The 18,709-nt window shown below is 49.1% G+C and overlaps 1 protein-coding gene across 2 annotated transcripts in view; it reads left to right on the plus strand.

Moving 5' to 3' along the window:
* Nucleotides 1-18,709, plus strand: part of STYXL1 (serine/threonine/tyrosine interacting like 1) — a 72,323-nt gene that overhangs the window by 20,170 nt on the left and 33,444 nt on the right. For both annotated transcript variants that reach the window (XM_043559830.1, XM_043559831.1), the window contains exons 3-5: nucleotides 7,848-7,909; nucleotides 11,408-11,543; nucleotides 16,694-16,839. In XM_043559830.1, coding sequence (XP_043415765.1) covers nucleotides 7,848-7,909; nucleotides 11,408-11,543; nucleotides 16,694-16,839 — 344 coding nt within the window. The remainder of the gene's footprint in view (nucleotides 1-7,847; nucleotides 7,910-11,407; nucleotides 11,544-16,693; nucleotides 16,840-18,709) is intronic.

Below are 18,709 nucleotides of genomic sequence, written 5' to 3' on the forward strand. Positions count from 1 at the left end.
TTGTGAATTTGAGCCCCATGTTGGGTGTAGAGATTACTTTAAAAAAATTCTTAGAAGAAAAAAAAAGTTTCCCACATATCCTACAGTAGTGTTAGCTACAGTCCTCATGTTGTACATCATAACATGTTCATTTTTTGTGTTCCTTTTATCGAAAGGGAAAATTCTAGCTTCGGTCCTATCCAGTCAGGGAAAAACTGAGAAAATAAAAGATTCCAGCAGTTCCACATAAATATTACATTTGTCAAATGGGAGAACTCCCAACTGAACCAGATGTTCATATTATTAAGATACTTTCATTGACATAATTTTTTTAAATGTTTATTTTTGAGAGCGAGCGCAAGAGGGGGAGGGGCAGAGAGAGAGGGAGACAGAGGATCCGATTCTGGCTCCGTGCTGACAGCAGTGAGCCCAACATAGGACTTGAATTCATGCACCATGAGATCATGACCTGAGCTGAAGTCAGATGCTCAACCGACTGAGCCACCTAGGCGCCCCTTGTCCTTTTAAAAAAAAAATTTTTTTTTAAATCTTTATTTTTGAGAGAGAGAGAGAGAGAGAGAGAGAGACAGAGACAGAGTGCAAGTGGGGGAGGAACACAGAGAGAGGGAGACACAGAATCCGAAGCAGGCTCCAGGCTCCGAGCTATCAGCACAGAGCCTGACGTGGGGCTCGAACCCATGAACCATGAGATCATGATCTGAGCCAAAGTCGGATGCTTAACTGACTGAGCCACCCAGGCGCCCCTCCCCTTGTCTTTTTTAGAAAAGTGTTTATTTTTGAGAGTGAGAGAGTGAGTGCCTGTGCATGAATGGGGGAAGGGCAGAGAGAGGGAGAGAAAGAGAATCGCAAGCAGGCTCCACGCTCAGTGAGGAGCCTGACGTGGGGTTTGATCCCATGACCCCGAGATCATGACCTGAGCCAAAATCAAGAGTCTGACACTTAACCCTCTGAGCCACAAGGCGCCCTTCCTTTTGCCCTTTTTGATCTTTTTTAACCACGGGCATGATTTTTTTTGTTTCCTGAAAAGATCCCTCCAAAGGAATAATCAAATCATGTTTCTAGTAGAGAAAAATTTAACTTTTCACAGTGATGGCATTTGGACTTCTCCATGCCCTCTAGAAATGTCATATGTTTAAGGGGAAGAAAAACCTGGAAAGAAGAGGAGACCTGTTTCCCAATAGCCACTTGTGTTCCCAACACGCATCCGTTGTTTGGGTTTGCAGGATGAGAGCCTGATGTTTGGCCTCTGCAGAGAGCAGACCGTCTCCCTTCCTCACTGCTCCTGGTGACCACGATTATAGATGCAAACACAGGCAGAAAGCCTCTTGGATCTCCAAGTGCGGGGATCTTAATTGCCTCCTGGGCACCGACGCTTTGCTTCAAGTGCACTGCTGCATTCTTCCCAAGGGCACACTTCCTACATTGGCTGTTTTATGAGAGAGACAGACAGACAGACAGACAGACAGACAGTGTGAGTGGGGGAGGGGCAGAGAGAGAGGGAGACATAGAATATGAAGGCTCAGGCTCTAGGCTCTGAGCTGTCAGCACAGAGCCCGTTGCGGGAGATCATGACCTGAGCTGAAGGCAGACGCTTAACCGACTGAGCCCCCCAGGCGCCCCTGCACATCCATTTCTTTAGTCTCTGTTACTGATTTGTGAGTTCTGGTAGACCCTTGGATCATTAGGTATTTCCACAAGTCTTTTCTCTTTTGAAATGTTATCCACCGCCCCCCCCACCCTGGCTTTTACAGCCCATTGTTTTATATATATGCATGTGTGCATCTATGTTGTATCTAGCAATCTTGATGTGCTATCCTGTTAATCCTAATTATTTGCGGTTCTGTTAGATTTTCTTTCTTTTTAAGTTTATTTTGAGAAAGAGAGAAAGAGGAGGGGCAGAGAGAGAAGGAGAGAGAGAGAGAGAGAGAGAGAGAGAGAGAGAGAGAGAGAGTCCTAAGCAGGCTCCATGCTGTCAGTGCAGAGCCTGACATGGGGCTTGAACTTAAATCCCAAGACCGTGACCTGAGCCGAAACCAAGAGTCAGAGGCTTAGCCGACTGAGCCACCCAGGCACCCCTGTGTTGGATTTTCTATGTAGACCACCATATTTATCTATGTATAATGGCAGTTTGATTTCTTCCTTTTAAATTCTTATACGTTTTACTTTTTTTTCCCCCCTTATCTCACTGCATTGCTGTGCCCTTGGCTCTCACATTTGGTGTTACAAGGGACCGTGACTGAGAGTTTTGTCTTTTTTCTGCCTTTACCAATTTGCTATGATATTTGCTGTAGCTATTTAGTAATTTTCCCCAACAGGTTAAAGAAGTTCTTACTACAGACTTTTTTCATGACATGAATTGAAACTTTTGTTGCCAAAGGTTCCAAACAGCCAAAGCAAAACCAGTGAATCACTGAAGTAATAATGAGTAAACATTTATTGTATACACACAGAAAAGACAGTTTGCAAACTGGAAACATTGAAACCAGACTGTGGGATAAGGCTCAGGGGTATGTTTGTTATAAAGCTGCATAGTGGGAAAATAGCATTTATTTTTCCACAGTGATTGGTCACAATATTACAATATTTTTTCAATTAAAATATTAAAAAAATATTTATTTATTTTTGAGAGAGAGAGACAGAGTGTGAGCAGCCAAGGGGCAGAGAGAGAGAGGGAGACACACAATCTGAAGCAGGCTCTAGGCTCTGAGCTGTCAGCACAGAGCCCAACGCGGGGCTGGGACCCGTGAACCGCGAGATCATGACCCGAGCTAAAGTCAGATGCTTAACTGACTGAACCACCCAGGGGCCCCTTTAATACCTTAATGTGATTTTCTAGTATTACATAGTTCCTACTCCATCATCACATAGCATGTGCACGCTGTTAGATTTGGCTTATTGTGATTTCTGATTTTCACATCTATATTAATGAGTGAAATGAGCTTACAGTTTACTCTGCTTAGTTTTGCTTGTTTTTAAACCATACAGACCGTGTATCTGACTTCTTTTGCTCAAGTTTATATTGTTAAGATTCACTCCTGGGACGCCTGTGTGGCTCAGTCTTTTGAGCGTCCAACTCTTGATTTGGGCTCAGGTCGTGATCTCACAGTCTTGGGTCAAGCCCCGCGGTGGGTTCCGCACTGGATGAGGAGCCTGCTTAAGATTTTCTCTTTCCCTCTGCTCCTCTTTCCCGCTCCCGTGCATTCTCTCTAAAAAAAAAAAAACAAAACACAAAATTCCCTAGTAATGTTACATTAGCTACATGTACTTGATTCATTTTTGTTGCTTGCACAGCACCACACGTAAACAAAGCCAGACCCTAGTTAAAGAGGCAAGGACAGATTTTAATAATATACTGTTGCAATAGGAAGGAGTCCAGTGTGAACTGAACTCTGCTTTGGATTGCACAGAGGTCACTGGGTGATTTAAGGGAGTGAGGGAGGCGGGTGGAGAGGGAGAGGGAATGTGGGGCTCAGGGGACTGGGGAAAGTGAAAAATTACAAGAAGCGGAGGGGGTGTGACCCCTGTGAAATCCATCTGGGTTTGCTGACTGGAGCTTATCAAAGTTAGATTCCTACCCTTCCCCAGAGGCTGGGAGACAGGGACCCTACCTTCAGGTGTTGGCTGGGCAAACAGAAAGTTCTTTTGGTAACTTTGAGTTTCCTCAGGAAGGTGCTTTAAGGGAGGCTGGGGTCAGCCTAGGGATGTGGCCTTGATTTAAAATAAAGATATGGTCACATGTCTGAGATGTTTTGTTTTATGTCTTCACTCATGGACTTACAAGCTCTTTATAAACTCTGGCTACAAGTCTTTTGTTATTTGTATCACAGATCTTTTTTCTCACTCTGTGGCTTGCCCTTTCACCTTCTTAATGTTGTATTTTGATGAAAAAAGATAGAAGTTCTTAATTTTAATATAATTAGGTTTACCTGTATTTTTTGGTTTGTGCTTTTTTATGTCCTTTTTTTTTTTTTTTTTTTTTTTAATTTTAGAGCGGGCGCACACAAGGTGGGGAGAGGGGCAGAGGGAGAGCCAGAGAATCCCAAGCAGGTCCAGGCTCGGCTCAGCTCGGAGCCCAACACGGGGCTCAAACCCACAACCCTGGGATCGTGACTGGAGACAAAATCAAGAGTCAGACGCTCAACCGACTGACTCACCCAGAAACCTCCCCCTCTTATGTCTTTTTAAAGAAATACTTTTAGAGTAGTTTTAAGTTCATAGCAAAATTGGGCAGAAAGTAGAGATTTCTTGGGACGCCTGGGGGGCTCAGTCAGTTAAGCGTCCAACTCCTGACCGCACTCAGGTGCTGATCTCACAGTTTGTGGGATCGCACCCAGTAGGGCTGTGCGCTGGCAGGGCGGAGCCTGCTTCAGATTCTTTCTCTCCCTCTCTCTTTGCCTCTCATGTGCATGTGCTCTCTCGAACATTTTATTTTATTTTTAAGGTCTTGCAAATCTTTTTTAAAATATTTTTTAAAATATTTTTTTAAATATTTTAAATATATATATATATATATATATATATATATATATATATATATAATCTTTATTTTTGAGAGAGAGAGAGCATGAGCAGGGGAGGGGCAGAGAGAGAGGCAGACACAGAATCTGAAGCAGGCTCCACGTTCTGATCTGTCAGCACAGAGCCCAATGTGGGGCTTGAACTCATGAGCCATTAGATCAAGACCTGAGCCGAAGTCAGACTCCCAATCGACTGAGCCACCCAGGCATGCCTCAAGTAAACATTTTAAAAAGTAGAGATTTCCTAAATGCCCCATCCCCCACCTAAACACAGCCTCTCCAACTGTCCTCATCCCCCACCCCTGAGAGTGGTGTGTGTGTTATTACTGATGAACCTACATTGATATTCTGTTATCACCTAAAGCCCAGAGTTTACATTTAGTGTCGTACATTCTCTGGGTTTTGGCAAATGTATGACATATGTGCATCATTACAGGATCCTGCGTTTCACTGCCCTAGAAATCCTGAGTGCTCTGTGTATTCATCCCTCCCTCCCCACTGACCCCTAGCAACCACTAATCTTTTTATGGTCTACACAGTTGTGTGTTTTCAGGGATGTCCTATACTTGGAACCATACGATATATAGCCTTTTTGGACTGGCTTCTTTCGCCTCTACATGCATTTAACTTTCCTCCATGTCTCTTCCAGATTTGATAGCTGTGTGTGTGTGTGTGTGTGTGTGTGTGTGTGTGTACGTGCAGGCATGCATGCCCAATAGTGTTCCATTGTCTGGATATACCCCTATATCCATTCACCTATTTAAGGAAATCTTTGCTTTCAACTTCTGGCAGTTATGAAAAAGCTGCTATAAACATTTGTGGTTATAAACTTTTAACTAATTTGGGTAAATACCAAGGAGCACCATTAGCTGGTGAGAGTATGTTTAGTTTTGTTAGAAACTGCAAACTGTCTTCCAAAGTGAAGGACCGTTCTGGTTCCCACCAGCATTTGGTGCTGTCTGTGTTTTGGATTTTTTTTTAATGTTTATTTTTGAGAGAGAGAGAGACAGAGAGACAGAGAGAGAGACAGAGACAGAGAGACAGAGACAGAGAGAGAAACAGAGCACAAGTTGGGGAGGGGCAGAGAGAGAGGGAGACACAGAATCTGAAGCAGGCTCCAGGCTCCAAGTTGGCAGCACAGAGCCCAACACGGGGCTTGAACTCGCAAGCCGTGAGATCATGACCTGAACCAAAGTCGGACGCTTAATCGGCTGAACCACCCAGGCACCCCAGGTTTTTGACACTCAAATAGACAAATGGGCGTGTAGGGGTATCTCACTGTTTCAATTTGCATTCCTTTGACATGATGTGGAGCATCTTTTTCTATGTTTATTTGCCACCTGCACATCTTCTTTGGTGTGCTGTGTCTGTTCATATCTTTTGCCCATTTTTAAATTGGGTTGTTTGTTGTTGAATTTAAGAATCATGTTTTGGGGGTTCCTGGCTGTCTCAGTCAGTAGAGCAAACGACTCATGATCTTGGGTTTGTGAGTTTGAGCCCCACGTTGGATGTAGAGATTACTTAAAGGATATTTTAGGGGCACCTGGGTGGCTCAGTCTGTTAGGCAGCTGACTCTTGATTTTGGCTCAGGTCACGATCTTACATCATGAGTTTGAGCCCTGTGTCAGGCTCTACACTGACAGTGCGGAGCCTGCTTAGATTCTCTTTCTGTCTCTCTCTCCCCCTCTCCTGTTCATGTGTGTTCTCTCTCTCAAAATACATAAACTTAAAAAAATAATATCTTTTTTTTTAAATTTTTTGATGTTTATTTATTTTTGAGACAGAGAGAGACAGAGCATGAACGGGGAAGGGTCAGAGAGAGGGAGACACAGAATCTGAAACAGGCTCCAGGCTCTGAGCTGTCAGCACAGAGCCTGACGCGGGGCTCGAACTCACGGACCACGAGATCATGACCTGAGCCGAAGTCGGCCCCTTAACCAACTGAGCCACCCAGGCGCCCCTAAAAAAATAATATCTTGGGGCACCTGGGTGGCGCAGTCGGTTCAGCGTCCAACTTCAGCCAGGTCACGATCTCGCGGTCCGTGGGTTCGAGCCCCGCGTCAGGCTCTGGGCTGATGGCTCAGAGCCTGGAGCCTGTTTCCGATTCTGTGTCTCCCTCTCTCTCTGCCCCTCCCCCGTTCATGCTCTGTCTCTCTCTGTCCCAAAAATAAATAAACGTTGAAAAAAAAATTAAAAAAAAATAATATCTTAAAAAATGATGTTTTGGATAACAGTCCTTCTTAGAATTTATACATAAGACTCCGTTCCTGTTCCACATTCCTCCCAACTTTGAGGGCATCAGTGTCATACCTTCTGCAGGGACATTTAGAACCTCAGTTCGTAGGTTTTAGAGTCTGAATTTGGGTCTCAAATTCCATGGAGCATTTGGGATGAGCTCACTCTGGTTTTGATTTTCCCCCTTCCCACGTTTTTGGACCTCAGAGAAAACTTCCCCTAAATCAAAGATACCAAGTCTCCTTGCTTAAGGGGCTGTGTGAGTGTGAGTCTGATGGGGCAGGGGAGGCATGCAGGCAGCCTGGAATAGAGGAACTACAATTCCTGTCACCTCACTGTCCAACCAAACACATGTTGCAGATGGTGCAAGTACTCTAAGTAGTTTGGTCATATGCAAATACAGTTATTAAAAAACACTTTTCCTGGGGCCCCTTGGTGGCTCGGTCGGTTAAGCGTCCGACTTCGGCTCAGATCATGATCTCACTGCTCGTGTTCGAGCCCCGCGTTGGGCTCTGTGCGGACATACAGCTCCACAGCAGTAGAGCCTGCTTTGGATTCTGTCTTTGTCTCTCTGCCCCTCCCCGGCTCAAGCTCTGTCTGTCTGTCTCTCTCATTTAAAGAGAATACTTTTCATGGGGTGCCTGGGTGGCTTAGTCGGTTGAACATCTGACCCTTGATTTTGGCTCAGGTCCTGATCTCATGGTTTGTGAGTTCGTGTCTGGCATCATGCTGTGCACTGACAGTGTAGAGACTGCTTAAGATTCTCTCTCTCTCTCTCTCTCTCTCTCTCTCTGCTCCTCCCCTGCTTGTGCATGCACACTGTCTCTCTCAAAAATAAATAAATGTTAAAAAAAAAAAACAAAGACTTTTTCCTTTCCGGGCACCTGGGTGGCTCAGTTGGTTAAGTGTCCGACTTCAGCTCAGGTCATGATCTCACGTTCTGTGGGTGTGAGCCCGGCATCGGGCTCCCTGCCGACAGTGTAGAGGCTGCTTCAGATCTTCTGTCCCCCTCTCCCTCTGCCACTCTCCTTCCCCTGCACGTGTGTGCTCTCTCTCAAAAACAAACATTAAAAAAAAAATACTTTTCCTTTCCAGATGTGCGTTCCAAATGGGAGTATGACGAGAGCCACGTGATTACAGCCCGTCGAGTGGAGAAGGTATACCGGCAGAGTCAGAATGTGGGGCGGGCCTTCACTCAGGATCCGTCTCTGTCTTCCGTCATCCCGACCACATCCTCCACCCTTGACTTCCAAGTTCGTTCCTTCTTTCCCTGGTGTCTCCTCTGTCTGCCTGCTTCAGCTTCATTTTCGCCAGCTGCTGTGTGAAGACAACCACTGGTTTGTCCTGGGTCTCCCTCAGATCTGTCCGTGTACCTTCTCGGTCAGAGATCTCACCCAGGCTTCCAGTTTCGACTACCCATCCGCGATTACCTGGGCTGTCAGTTTTACCTGTAAAATTTTGTCTGGAGAAACTATCCCCTCCCCTTCCCACTGCCGCCCTGCGGGTGTATATACTCCGTCTTTGGCCCTGTGCCCTGTACCTCGCCAGAGTGGGCCCTGCCTCGGGCCTTTTTCTGGGTTAAGCTCACTGCTTGGGAGTGTAGCTCAGCAGTAGAGCATTTGACTGCAGGGTAAGCTTGCGACCTAACACCCTCCTCTCCCCACCCCTACCCATCAGTATCTGCTTCTTTTTTTTTTTTTTTCCTCCTGGGGTTGTCACTTCTTTGGCTCCATACTCTAGCTCTTAGTCCCCATTTCAGAATATTCTCTGCCTTCTGCAGCCTGTCCAGAGCTCCTTCGGGATGATGTATGGCTCCACTCTCAGATTTGCGTATTCTTTTGATTCTGGCAGCTCCCTGGGTCTGAAAGAGACCTCCTCTGGGCCTCAGCCAGGCTGACGCCTCTCGGCTCCCCTCCCCAACTTGCTAACCAGCAGCCCCAGCAGGACACACGGCCCCCAACTCGGTGCTCATGGCCTCCCCCTCCGGCCCCCTCGCTGGGCACACAGGCTTCTGCTCTCACCCGGTCCCCCAATGACCTTGCCCTCCCGCGTTTCCTTGGTTCTCAGACGCACATAAGTCCCCCATATTTTAACACTGCCGAAATTGGAATGTGTCCTACAGTGGATTTCCACTTTAATGTGGCAGTATCTTTTCCCCCGAAAAGTGGATGTGGTGGATATCTGTTCCTTTTCTGTTGCAGCACCCCCCACCTTTTTTGAGGGGAACTCTTCCTGCCCAAATCACGGGTGTCTGGTGATAGGCCCTAAACTAGTATTCAGATCCAGGCCTCAGTGATTGGCCATGGGCCTAGGATGAAAAGAGCAAAACGGAGTTGTGATCGGAGAAGCAGGCTCCTCCTCTATTGAGCAGTTGAGTTTTGGGGGGTGGGCGTCTGGGCATCACTGGTGGCTGTGTCACAGGCCTCAGGAGCACGTTGTCTGAGAAGGTGAGGTCTGTGTGCAGGGGAGTGGAGAGGAGCACCTGAGGGGGAGGTCTGGGCTTCAGAGCCCTGGTTCAGGTTTTCCTGGGGATCAGTCGCTCCCCACCCCTGCCGGATGTGTTAGATGCCAGTAAATCCTTCCTTGGATGTTCACTCCTGATGGCAATGGTGATCAAATTAGTGGTGTTGACAACCAACAGTGTCTTTTTTAAAATTTTTATTATTTAAAAATTTTTTAAAAAGTTTTTTTTCATTAAAAAAATATTTTTAACATTTATTCATTTTTAAGAGCTGGAGAGAGACAGAGCATGAGTTGGGGAGGGGCAGAGAGATACACACACAGAATTGGAAGCAGGCTCCAGGCTCCGAGCTGTCAGCACAGAGTCCGACGTGGGGCTCGAACTCACAAACCGCGAGATTGTGACCTGAGCTGAAGTCAGATGCTTAACCAACTGAGCCACCCAGGCACCCCAGAAACTTTTTTTTTTTTAATGCTTATTTATTTTTGAGAGAGAGACAGAGACAGAGTGTGAGTGAGGGAGGAGCAGAGAGAGAGGGAGACACAGAATCTGAAGCAGGCTCCAGGCTCTGAGTGGTCACCACAGAGTCTGACGCGGGTTTCGAACTGACAAGCCGTGAGATCATGACCTGAGCCGAAGTCGGACGCTTAACCGACCGAGCCACCAGGCGCCCAAAACCAACAGTCTCTTAATCTAGGAAATCCAGTTCTCATGGCCCCCTGAGCACACTGCTTCCAGAACTTTTGCTGGGAGCACAGGGATGTATGTGTCAGCTTTGCTAATCACTGTGTCCCAGGTGCTCAGTCTGGTCCCTGGCATCTGGGATGAACTCAACACTTGTTTGTTGACTAAAATGAAACACCCGGAAGCTGTTCCTTCTGCCTGGAACATCCCCCCCACCCTTGTCCATCTAGCAAATTTCCCCTCGCCCTTGCGGTCCCATCGCCAAACCTCCCTGCCCTCCACAGCCTTTCTGAGTCTCCCAGGCTGACACGGCTCTTTCCCTTTGCCTTTTTGAACCTCTGTATTCCAGAACCTCACACGGGGTACGTGCAGAGTGCATCCTCAGTGAATACTTAAGTGAAAGGGCACACGAATGTCCAGCCACATCTCTCCTGCTCTCCCGCCTGCTCCGGCCTCCGTGGGCTCTCCTCTCCTTCCCCTTTGCTCGTGTCTTCTCCATCTCCGGAAACCCCCTCCCCTCATTAGCTGTCCAAACCCTGCTGGTCCCCTGAGCACTCGCTCGCTCTCCTGGTGCCTCCAGACAAATGTGATTCCTCCCCTCTCAGTCCCAGACAACTTCCTGGTCTGTCCCTCCACGGGCCTTGCCTGACTGCCTTCAGGTAGAGTCGACATACACTCGCCCTGTTCCACTGGCAGGTCCTCTGTCTGGCCATCTTTGTCAGTCAGACAAGGTCCCAAGGGACAGAGGCAGGCTCGGGATCCCTTAAGCAGTGGGGGCCTTGGGGGAGCACTACGAACGAGTGAAGACTAACTTCTCAGCCCGTGCCCAGCCAGGCCTCCTCGAGCTCTGGGACACCCTTTGGCATCCTGGGCATTGTTCCTGCGTCCGTTGTCCACCACCCTGGCGACTCAGCGGCCCCGACTACTCATGACATCCTGGTTCCTGTTTGCCCTTTCCTCTCTTTGACTGGTTTATAGCCACAGGCCGGGCACTGTTCTAGAATCAGGGTACATCTGCAACCACAAAAAGGCATAAGTTCCCACTCTCAGAGAGCTTACACTCGAGCGTACAGTTGGCCCCGTTATAGCCACTTGCTCGTGACCTGCTTATCCAAGCTCTCTGCTTACTGCCCTTTCTATGGCAGATTTTGGATTTGGCCGCCACTGCCAATGACCGTCCCCCAGAGAGGGTGTCATCAGCCTGGCCAGAGTCGCTTCGATGGCAAGCGTGCCAGGCCGCCTAGTGGGCTGCGGGCTGGTCAGTGGACCAGCACTTCTTCGGTCGGGCGCTGTCTCTGGTCCGCTCAGCTGTGGTCAGCTATTCACAGCAGGGCACGTGGGTGTGGGAGGCGCTTGGAGCTCTGCAAATTCTCCAGTCCCTTCTCGGTGCTTCCATGCCTGTGGGTATAGTCAGGGGAACGGGCACGGTCTGACCTCCGGTGCTGGTGTGCAGGAGGCGTTTGTTCAACCGAACCCACCTGCCCACACACCCGTCTTGTGGTTTCTGTAGAAGGCGAGCGAGTATCTTCTCCCGGAGTCTGTGGATCTGGAGTGCGTGAGGTACTGCGTGGTGTATGACCACAACACCAGCACCCTGGAGATCGTCTTGAAAGAGGAGGAAGGTGACAACTGTGACGACGGGCCGGGTAGGTCTTGACAGTTAGGGAATAACTTCTGCTGCGTACTGGGAACCATACCAAAGGCTCTCCCCGGGTCGACACCTGCAGTCCGCAGAACATCCCTGTGAGAAATGGGCACGTCAAGAACGGGGGGTGGGTCTGGCTCAGGTTTTCCCTTCCTCACAAGACGACAGGCAGGCTGCCACAGTGTCACGGGTGCTGGCAGAAGACCTGAGGCTCCTGAGTCCGAGTCGACGGACTTCATGACTCAGAGCAGTGAAAGTGACCAGAATGTCCCCATTCTCTACGCTGGTACCCAAGCCCCGACTCTCACAGGGTGCCAGGAAGGAGGGCCGGGTAATAGCCACCTACACGGTGGCTTGTGTTCCAGCAGAACTCTGAGCTCAGGGGCCTGAATCTTTGATAATGGGCAGAAAGCCTGCCCGCCCCTGACTCTGGAGGGAGAAGCCATCTGTCTTCCAAAGCCGTTTGATATACAGATGTTCTTGAAAAGCCAGTACCTTTGCTCAAAGGACACATACAAAAGTGAGAAGCTACGGAGAATTGTCTCCTAATAGGTAACATCCCCCATTTTATAGAAGGGGAAATTGAGGCCCAGAAAGGTACGTGCAGTAACTCACTCAGGGTCCCACACATGTTGAGTTATTTATTCCCACATAACGAGTTACCCCCCAATTTGGTAGCTTAATGCAGCAAACGTTAATTAATTAACCAGTACCAGGTTCCGGCACGGGTCTCTCCCGAGATTGCAGTCGAGATGCTGGCCAGGGTCGCTGTCATCTGAAGGTGTCGCTGGGCCAGGACGATGTGCATCTGAGGTGTCTCACACAGGTAGGGCCAGGAGGCCTTCGTTCTGCGCCACCTAGACCTCTCCATAGGACCGCTTGCGTGGCCTTGCGACATGGCAGCTGGTTTCCCCCAGAGTGGGCCATCCAAGAAGGAGAGAGAGCAAAGGAAAGGCACATGCCTTTTATGACTGACTCCGGAGACTTCCAAGGTCACTTCTGCCACGTTCTGTTCACTAGAAGGAAGTCACTAAGTGCAGCTTACTCTGAAGGGATGGAGAATCAGACTCAACCTTTATTTATTTTTTTAAAATTTATTTTAAAGTTCATTTTTTATTTATTTTAGAGAGAGAGATAGAGAGCAAGCAGGGGAGGGGCAGAGGGAGAGAGAATCCCAAGCAGGCTCTGTGCTGCCAGTGCAGAGCCCTATGCGGGGCTTGAACTCACAAACCGTGAGATCATGGCCTGACCGAAATCAAGAGTCAGATGCTCAACAGACTGAGCCACCCAGGCGCCCCTCAACCTTTATTTTTTTTAAATGTTTATTTATTTTGAGAGAGAGAGAGAGAGAGAGAGAGAGCGAGCACGCGTGAGCAGGAAAGGGCAGAGGGTGAAGGATAGGGGCACAGAGGCTCTGTTTCTTCTGGCTCAGCTGCGAATAGGTGTGGGTGTTTCCATGGCCCCGGGGCATTCACACCACAGTGGTCACTAGGTGGCGCCAGGCTTCCACCTTTAATAAAACCAGTCTTCCTGGAGGTCCTTAGTCAGGAAATTGTGCCCTGTTCCCCCAAGCTTATCTTGTTGGGTTCCAGTCTGCAATCCTAAGATTGCGGGCTGGACCCTAAAGCCATAGGAAATGGTTGTCAATAAAGATAACCCCCTCTACGTTCTATAGCTGACCTCACCTTGCCACGGGACCCCCATTCTCACTCCTTAGGAAACCACAACCACAAAACAACACAGCAAGACCTCAAACTGCACGCACACGTATATCTACACCTTGCCCAGTCAAGGCTCTTTTCTCCTTTAAAATGGCAGCTTTCAGGTGAACGCAGTCTTTGGGGTAAAAGACCATTTCAAGGTTTCTCTCACGATCCCTTTCCCCTTCCTACTGTTAAGCACGCACCTCCCCACCCCCTCCAAGGAAATCTGTTTGTGGGTGGAGCCTCCATCACACATCCTAGAAGCAGGGGTCCATCTCTCCTGCCCTCCTGGTGAGGTGTAGCTCACCTGTGTGGCCTGTGGCCACGGGCCTTTGTCCTTGCTGTGTCTGTGACTGACATGTCCCCATCTAGTGTGAGTCATGAGCAGTTCCCTACCCCCAGCTCTGTGCCCTCCTTCTCAGGCTTTCCATGGGTGCTGCTGGTCCCTGTGCTGTTGCTACTTTTCTCTTATCCAGTGTTAGGTTAACCACCCTCCTGTCCTGCTGTGGCAGAAATGGGGCACAGGTGGTTTTTAGGACCCCCCAGCTCCTGCAGATGAGGTGTTTTCACTTTCTCAGCTGGATCTCTTCTTAGTAACCTGGAGAGTACCTTTCTTTGTCTTGGCCTCTACGGTGGGTGGGTCCTTCCTTCCTTCCTTCCTTCCTTCCTTCCTTCCTTTCATATTTGTTTTATTATTTTGAGAGAAAGTGAGTGGGGAGAGAGGCAGAGAGAGAGAGGGACAGAAAGAATCCCAAGCAGGCTCCACACTCAGCATGAAACCCTACATGGAGCTCGATCTCACGAACCATGAGATCATGACCTGAGTCGAAATCAAGAGTTGGGTGTTTAACCGACGGAGCCACCCATGTTGCCCTGGGGCTCTTTCTCTAAACTCCTTTTACAAGGCCAAGGGCAGTCCCCTTCTTGTAGGAGAGACATTTCCCTTATGTTAAACCATCCTTCCTTCCTTGTAACATGTGGATTACAGACACTCCCCACCCTTGCCCAAATTGGGCTCTTGATATGTGTGGGTAGAGTTCCCTGGGCTGGGGCATTCGCAACAACCATGGGGGGAAGCTTAGGGAATTTTTTTTTTTTTTTCTTCCTCTCTCAACACAGCCTGACTTTCAAGCCAATTGTCCTCGTGCTGAGGACCAAAAATAATTGAACTTAAAGCTCCCTGCTGAATGGAAAGCCCCTTGGCCTGGAAGTTGTCCCGGCCTTTTGAAGCAGTGGGTGCCCAGTTCAACATGTATGAAGCCTCATGTCAGTGGAGAACTGAAGGTTAATGGGATTAAAAATGAATTTAAGGTTTTAAAAATATTAACCCCATGGTATCCATGGCTGGGTAGCCTGGGCCCCTGGCTATTCTCATGGCTCTCCCCTGGAATCTCTAATTATTCTCCTGGAAACTGGCCTTCTTCCATTGACCCCATGGCACCCCAATGGATAGGCCTCCAGCCAGTCATGTGACATTGGCGGGGGAGCAGCTGTCTGGGTTAAAGGCAACAGCAGTGTGTCTGGGGACTCCCCTCTCCTAGGCCCTCTGACCCTTTAGCCATTATTCAGCCTCTCGCTCAAGAGGGAGATGGTGTTGAGACACCCAGCATTCTGGTTTCCAAGCCCAGCCTTCTAGGATAGGGTTTGGCCCCTGTCTTGCCAGCTACAGGTTCTTTGTCCAGATACAGTCATCCCGACAGGTCTGGAAGCCATTGTTGGGCTCAGCAGCCCCTGCTGGAATTGGCTTTCTCTCTTTGGACAAAGGTTCAATATAGAAGCCCGAGTCTGTGCCCTTCCCTTTCTCCTTTAGCCGGCTCTCCAGAGTCTGCTGCATGGTATTTCTCTTTAAGGCTCAGATCCTGGCCTTGGGATATCTTGGCTTAGCCTTAATTATGTAAACTTCCTGCCATACCTATCTCTCTCTCTCTCTCTCTCTCTCTATCTATCTCTATCTCTATCTCTATCTCTATCTCTATCTCTATCTCTATCTCTATATGCATGCATATGGTCTCCTGGTGATTCTGTGGATCAGCGAGGGCATTTAAGATAACACATTGTCAAAACCACAATGAGCTATCACTTCACACCCACTAGAATGGCCACGATCCAAAAGACGGATGCTAACGAGCATCAGTGAGGGTGTGGAAAAATTGGAGCACTCCTGCTTCACTGGTCTGAGTGTAAGGTGGTGCAGGTGCTGTGAAACAGTTTGGTATTTCCTTCCAAAAGTTCATTGTAGGGGCGTCTGGGTGGCTCAGTCGGTTAAGCGTCTGACTTTGGCTCAGGTCATGATCTCATGATTCATGAGCTTGAGATTCATGATTCATGATTCATTGAGCCCCGCATCGGGCTCTGTGCAGACAGAGCCTGGAGCCTGCTTTGGATTCTGTGTCTCCCTCTCTCTCTGCCCTCTCCAGTTTATGCTCTGCCTCTCTCTCTCAAAAATAAACATTAAAAAAATTTTTTTTAAAGTTCAATGTAGAGTTACTGTATGGTTCAGTTCTGCTCCTCAGTACGTACGTGAAAACGTGCCCACAGAATCTTGCGTGCAAGTGTTCACAGCAGCACCATCTGCAATAGCCAAGATGTGGACATGGCCCTATGTGCATTGGCAGATGAATGGATAAACCAAAAGGCGGTAGAGTCACATGATGAAATAGTATTCAGCCCTAGAAAAGAACAGAGTACTGGCCCACACTACAACATGGATGAAATTTGAAGATCTTATGCTGGGCGAAAGAAGCCAGACCCAAAGCACCATTTGCATGATTCCCTTTACACAAAACGTCCAGAATGGGCAAATCTGTAGACAGAAATTAGATCAGTGGTTGCCTCGTGCTGGGTGTTTGAAGGGAAATAAGGAGCGAAACCTAACTGGTGCAGGAGTGCCTTTTGGGGGGTGATGGTTGCACAACTCTGTGAATACCCTAAAAACCATTACCTTATACACTTTAACTAGGTGGATTGTCTGGTATACGATATGTGTTGTGTGTATATATTAGATTTCTCTGTTAAATCATCTTTTCTTGCAATAACGTGGGGATCTATACAATTTAAGAGTTTACAGAAAAGAAGCATCAGCTTAAGTAGTAGCAAGTGGCTGTTTAAATTTTATTTTTTAATGTTTTTTTTTGTGAGAGAGCGAGTGAGCAGGGACAGAGAGAAAGAGAGAGACAGAATCCGAAGCAGGCTCCAGGCTGTCAGCACAGAGCCCGACACAGGGCTCAAACGCACTAACCACAAGATCATGACCTGAGCCGAAGTTGGACACCCAACCGACTGAGCCACCCAGGCGGGCCCCTTCAATTTTAGTTATTAACACTCCACTCCATTTATATTTGCTCAGTTTCCTAGACCGCTGCTTTTCCAAACAGGTGACCATCTACTGGAGCTCAGGGTGAATGGTGAGCACACAGGGGACATTCACCTCTTTGGTCTCCGCTCTTAGGACTGGTGCCTGGAGCTGCCGTCGAGTGTGGCAGAGCCCTGGCCAACCTCACCCGCCACCCTGTCTGCATCCTGAGAGGAGGCTATCAGGGCTTCTCGGCCATATACCACTTCTTCCGGACGCAGAAGATCATCTGGATGCCACAGGTAAGGCAGGGTATCCAGCACAGGCAGGCTCAGGTGGGAGCCTGGTTTTCCCAGGGGACGGAGGGGTAGGGAGCTGGGGTAGAGGAAAGAGGAGGCCAGTGACAGGGAAAGGTAGAAGGGATGTAGGAGCCTGTGCTTGGGAAATGAACTTGGGGCAGCTGGAGGTCCAGGCCACTGTGACGAATTTATCATCGCCAGATTCAAGCCAGAGTTAGCGTGGTGTTTAAGAGGTGGGGCCCGTCCAGAGTGGAGGGATCCCTGAGGGGAGGGGGCTCCAGGTGGTGGGCCATCACCAAAGACCAGCAGGGGCACCATGATTTGAGGCTGCCTCTCCATTGGCAGCTGTCTGGACCCACAAGCCCTGACTGGTCCAGAGGACCCAAGAAAGGGTGAGCTAGCATCACTACCTATGAGGAGTTCTTGGCTAGCAGGGGAGACCAAGGGCACCCTAGGTATCTGGAATCTCCAGAGGCACCTCCTAGAGCCAAACCGGAAGGAGGAGGAGCTGGTGAGCAGGAGAAGTGGATGCAGGGGTGGCCTTGACCTGCAGGCTGCGGCTGCGGGGGGGGGGGGGGGGGGGGGGGGGGGGTGGGTGGGGGGGGGGGGGGGGGGGGGGGGGGGGGGGGGGGGGGGGGGGGGGGGGGGGGGGGGGGGGGGGGGGGGGGGGGGGGGGGGGGGGGGGGGGGGGGGGGGGGGGGGGGGGGGGGGGGGGGGGGGGGGGGGGGGGGGGGGGGGGTGGGGGGGGGGGGGGGGGGGAGGGCTGGTCCCTGGAAGGCAGTGTCAAGCTTATTGGAGGGTCTGAAGACAGTGGAATGTAAACATTCCCGGGGGGGTTTCCTTCTTTCCGATAATTGCCTTTAGCTTTTTGCCCTTAGTGTCTTAGGCTGATTCATAAATTCTGGCCACTTCCAATCTAATCCTAAAATGATTGGGGAAGTGTGCATATAAACTGGATTTTTTTAGAGATATATGGTGAAATATTTATGGGTAAAACAATATAACGTCTGGAACTTCCTTCAGAATAATCCAGGGTGGGTTGGGAAGTTGGTGAGGGAATAGAGAAAACAAAATTGGCCCCTAGTTGGTCACGTTTGCAAATGAGTGATCTTCACAGGGGTTTATGATGTGCGTCTCTGCTCTTGTATATTTTTGAAATAATTTTTAAAAGTTTAATGTTTATTTTTGAGAGAAAGAGAGACCGTGGGGGAGGGGCAGAGAGACAGGGAGACACAGAATCCGAAGCAGGCTCCAGGCTCTGAGCTGTTAGCACAGAGCCTGACGCAGGGCTGGAACCCACGAACCATGAGATCATGACTTGAGCCGAAATCAAGAGTCGGACACTCAACCGACTGAGCCACCTAAGGACCCCTGAAATAATTAAAAAAAAAATTTTTTTTTTAATGTTTTATTTTATTTTTTGAGACAGAGAAAGACAGAACATGAGCAGCCGTTGAGGAGGGCAGAGACAGAGAGGGACACACAGAATCGGAAGCAGGCTCCAGGCTCTGAACTGTCAGCACAGAGCCGACGTGGGTCTCGAACTCACAAGCCTTCGAGCTGTGTGATCATGACCTGAGCTGAAGTCAGCTGCTCAACTGACTGAGCCACCCAGGCGCTTGTGAAATACTTTTTTTGAAGGAGAGTAAAAAGATTCAGTCCAGTGCAAGCTAGGCTCGTGTACCATTCCATTCTCAGATCTGGATCAAATCTCAGTTCTTCCATCCCACAGAGCTGGAAGACAGTCTTCGGTTTGTGGGGGTGGGAGTCGCAAGGGGGGTGAGTTAGCTATAGGGACCTCTGTTCTCTTCCCGGCTCCTGGGCCTGTGACTGTGGTGCTGGGGGTCCAGAGTGGGACCCGTCTTGTCGGACT

The sequence above is a fragment of the Prionailurus bengalensis genome, chromosome E3 (genome assembly GCF_016509475.1).
Source record: "Prionailurus bengalensis isolate Pbe53 chromosome E3, Fcat_Pben_1.1_paternal_pri, whole genome shotgun sequence".
NCBI classification, from domain to species: domain Eukaryota; kingdom Metazoa; phylum Chordata; class Mammalia; order Carnivora; family Felidae; genus Prionailurus; species Prionailurus bengalensis.